The sequence below is a fragment of the Eurypyga helias genome, unplaced genomic scaffold (genome assembly GCF_000690775.1).
Source record: "Eurypyga helias isolate BGI_N326 unplaced genomic scaffold, ASM69077v1 scaffold3665, whole genome shotgun sequence".
NCBI lineage: Eukaryota > Metazoa > Chordata > Aves > Eurypygiformes > Eurypygidae > Eurypyga > Eurypyga helias.
In genome coordinates, this window is record NW_010253212.1 from 2748 (window position 1) to 7386 (window position 4639).

The window sequence follows — 4639 nt, forward strand, 5'->3', positions numbered from 1 at the left end:
ACCTAAAATAATGGTTTTCAAATGATATCTCTACACTCCTAACTTTGTTTTTTCCATTAAGTCAAAACTTTGTACTTAGGTTGGGTGCTAAAGAAAAGCAGCTTATGTTACTGTTTTCTGAGCGTGTCCCTGTGCTGGTTTTAATTGGGATTGAGTCAGTTTTCCTCACAGCAGCTAGTATAAGGCTATGTTTTAGATTTGTGCTGAGAGTAACACTGGAAGCATACTAATGTTTTTAGTTGATGCTAGGAAATGTTTAAGTCAACTCAAGATTTTTTTTTCAGTTTCTGATACTGGCCCTGTCCTCCCAGCTCCTTCTCTAGATGAGGCTGGGAGGGGCCACAGCCAGGACAGCTGACCCAAAGTGACCCAGTACGTAAGCTGGGGGGTTGAGTTGGGCTGGGGGTGGGGGCTCCTTCTCTATTCCCAGCTCTGGCACTCCGTAGGTCAGCGAGTGGTGAGCAGTTTTACCATTTGTTTTCTTTTCCATTATTTTCATTACACGTTGTTAGTATTATTGGTATCACTATTTTGTTTCATTTACTTTCAATTACTAAATTGTTCTTATCTCAACCCACGAGCTTCCTTGTCTTTTCCTCCGATCCTTCTTCTCCACTGGAGGCGGGTGGAGGTGAGTGAAGCAAGTGGCTGCGTGGTACTGAGTTGCTAGCTGGGATTAAACCACAACAGTCCCTAAAAGCTTCTAAATCAACGGACAACTTCATCCAATCTTAAAATATCAAAACCAGCATATATATGTGTATATATACACACACATCCCTCATATATGCTATTAGCATATGTACGTATGTAATACTAATATATGCATGCATACTAATATATACGCACGCACTAATATATACTTGTTAATGTGTGTGTATATGTATTAGCAGCTAGAAATAGAGTGAAAATCCAGTTTAGTGGCAGACTATTCTCTGGTGTACAGTGGTGCCCAGAAGTTGCATTCATACCTTCAAGTATCTTCAACAGCTTTTTTTCAGACAACAGCTCCAACTGCTCCAAGCAAAGCCTTTTGATTTCATCCATGGAACAGCTCTAAGACGACAAGATAAGACAGGTCATGAGCTACCAACAATTTCTGAAGACAGAGTAATTATGAACAGTAAGTAATACTCCAACGGTAGTGAATGAACTGCTAACTCCCATTGCAAACCCCTTCCCTATTCTGACCTGCATTAACGCAACTGTAGAAGAACAGCTGGTAGGTGTTTCAGTTTTGACAACTACCAAAAATGTTGTGTGTGTGTGTAGGTTTTTTTCTGAAAAATTAAGCAATACATATTATCAGTTACTAGATCTATGGTTTGGAGTTGTCACTGCAGTTCTAACACTGAGCAGTAGCGGGCCACGTGTGCAAAGCACGGACCAGTAAACAACTGTAGCTCTGATTATTCCTAATCCTCCATCACTTGGGAGCAGGTGGATTACACAATTAAGCCTACAAAGCCAGAGACAACTGCTGAATCTGAGTTCATGGACTGAAGCAAACACTCCTACTGACAACAGAACAACAAGCTGTGCATCTTAATAAGGAAAATAAGAAACATGTGAATTGTGATCCATTTCTCATACCTGATAGATACCACACACTGCCACAGATTTTGTGGGTATTCCATTCACCTTCACATCTTTCACACTACTTGGCGTCTCTTGGTGACATAAAGTGATAAGTTCACACTGTGATACTATATCCAAGTACCAGAATCAGGAAGTGCTGAGCATATTGTAACATTCACAACTCTACTGTAGGTTTGTTCCTACAGCACCAGGCCACTTCCTTTCAAACATAGCAACGCCTTTGTCTCCAGCTGCTCCAGACCTCTTTTCTTCTCCCAGAGATGAGAAACAGGTGAGACTGTATGGAATTCACTATGCATTTAAAATGAAGATGACCTGGGTTTTTTTATATTAACAGTACGACTCAAAGGAAACATTAAAGACAAAGATTTTAAGACTATTGATGAACATCACACAAACAGCATTTCACCTGCAGCCTCTTCTTCCACAAGGCTTTTAGCCTAACTTATTTTTACCAGGTCCTGCAGTTCACAAGGCTCAAAAAGCGTATGTTCTAAGCTGGTAAAACTCTAGCAATACTACCACTAAGGTCCACAAAACTACAGCTTCAGAAGCTGTTTGTCAAGAAGGGGTTTTATCGCCTTAGATGTTAATTTAATCCCTTCCAAAGAAACCCACCTGACACAAACAGAAATCAAACTTTTAACACATCAGCATAGTTTTTAGTGAATACGCTACAGAATTTACTGCATTTAATTATGAAACTCTCAGTACAGACTGATGTCATAAAAACAAGCAGCCTGCAGTTCAGCAAAGGCTGAACAGTGCAAAAAGGAGTAAGTTGGAATAACTATATAAAATCTTAAAAAAAGTCTCACTTTCAGAGACTTGATAAAATCTTAAATAAAGATGTAAATATACAGGCAGTTTTTAAGCTGCAAGTCCACTAGACCTGAGAAATAAACCTGCTCTGTTACAGAAGCATTCAAACTTGTAAAAAGCATATAAAAGGAGAGTGTATGTCAGTACCTTTAAAATATCAGGTAGCATCTTCTGTAGTTTTTTCTCTCCTATAACACAGAAACACTGTTGAAGCATTTCTTTTTTGTCCGCAATGTAGAAACTGACCGGTTTGAGTGACACACTAAGATCTAATCCTCCTTCTTCTATATCACTGGGTTGTTCAGCTTCTTCCACTTTTTCTCCAGATGGTACATTGCATTTTGATTCCTAAAATCAAGAAAGGCAAGTACAATTTTCACATTTTCTAGTAAACTAGAGAAGAAGGTCTGCTGGCTTTGGCTGGGATAGAGTTACTTTTCTTCATGGCAGCTAGTATGAGGCTGTGGTTTGGATTTGTGCTGTGCAGATGACTGACAACATACCAACGTGTTTAGTTGTTGCCAAGCAATGCTTATATTAAGCCAACGCCTTTTTCAGTTGCTGATACTGCCCTTGTGTTCCCAGCTTCGTGTCTAGAAGCTGGGAGGAGACAAAGCCAAGACAGCTAACCCAAACTGACCAAAGGGCTATTTCATGCCACAAAATGTCATCCTCAGTGTATAAACTGGGGACAGTTGACTCACTGAATGAGGAAAGTCTCTGCTCATGGACTGGCCAGGCATTGGTCAGCAGGTGGTGAGCAGTTGTATCACTTGGGGATTTCTTCATTTCATATTAGTAGCAGTAGTATTTTCACTACATACTACTAGTAGTATCATTATCTTATTTCATTTCTTTTCACTTACTAAACTGTTTTTATCTCAACCCACAAGTTTTCTTACCTTCTTCCTGATTCTCTCCCCCATCCCAGCTGGCAAAGGGGGGATATGAGCGAACAGCTATGAGGTGCTTAGCTGCTGGCTGGGTTAAACCACGAGCATGCTATTTGGTACCCGACATGGGGCATGAAGATCTGATTACATAACAACAGATCTGATTACTGTTTGTTAAAACAAAATTGTTGTAAGTATTTGTTATAATGATTTGGCGATCATTGGCCATAATTTTGGTTGCTTTGTTAGAGTTATTTGAACTGTAGGATGTAACAGTTGTTACATCTTGTAACAAGGGAACTTACTTGTTCCCTGTTACGCTGATCATCAGCTCTGGAATCTGGTTCAAGGGTGCACGGTGGTACCAGCAGTCTAGATTGCTATCCTCTCCGAACCTCGAGCGCCATCTCCTGGAGATTATTAGTAATAACATGTTCTACTTTTTGGGGAGCCAGCCTAGGGAGGAGACATCTCTATCAGGCCAATTACAATAGTGTTTGAGTATTTTGAAAATTTTAATTCTCCTTGGAATGACCTATTTCTAGGAATCAGCATGTTCCTGAACGTGGTTCTGGTTTTGCTCAGGGATAAACAACTATTGAAAAATACCGCCCCATCTGCTACCAGCGCAAATGAGGGTGCTGTGCCACCCACAACGGGTCCTGCGGCTACTCCAACCCCAGCAATGACTAATGTAGCTGGATCAGGGAATTGACCAGTATCAGTAGTCACTATACAAAAGCAGAAACTGCATGAAAAGCAGCTCATTTTAGCGAAGGAGGGCTGTCACAAGAACCAGACCAAGACGCAGAACAAGAGGTAGCCACTCAACCTCTATCCCTAAGCTGGACATGCAGTAAGATTTCAGCCATCACCCAGGTGAGCATATATTATCACCTGGCTGCTCTGATGCTCGGTAACAGGGCCAGTAGCCTAGAATTACAGGGTAGACAAGCCACGCAGTTCGCATTACATGCTAGAGAAGGGGGCATTGATAAGGCGACTGGGACATGGACACATAATCTAAGCCTCTGGAGATGACTCAGGCTGGGCAGAGAATGGATGGAGAGTAGCCCTGAGGAGAAGGACTTGGGGGTACTGGTGGATGAAAAGCTGAACATGAGCCGGCCGTGTGCGCTGGCAGCCCAGAAAGCCAACCGTATCCTGGGCTGTATCCAGAGAAGCGCGGATACAGTGAGAGCCAACCTAGAGACCCCAGCCGGAGTTCTGCATCCAGCTGTGGAACTCACAACATCAGAAGGATATAGACCAGTTGGAGCAAATCCAGAGGAAGCCACAAAGATGCTCAGAGGGTTGGAGCCACT

At 41.9% G+C, this 4639-nt stretch overlaps 1 protein-coding gene across 1 annotated transcript in view; it reads right to left on the reverse strand.

Annotated features, from left to right (window-relative positions):
- The window catches only part of LOC104510353 (caspase activity and apoptosis inhibitor 1-like), a gene marked incomplete at both ends in the record, with an annotated part of 3424 nt that extends 655 nt beyond the window's left edge, over positions 1–2769 (reverse strand). The window contains 2 exons of the mRNA XM_010152577.1: positions 972–1056; positions 2569–2769. Coding sequence (XP_010150879.1) covers positions 972–1056; positions 2569–2769 — 286 coding nt within the window. The remainder of the gene's footprint in view (positions 1–971; positions 1057–2568) is intronic.
- Between the last annotated feature and the right edge of the window lie 1870 nt (positions 2770–4639).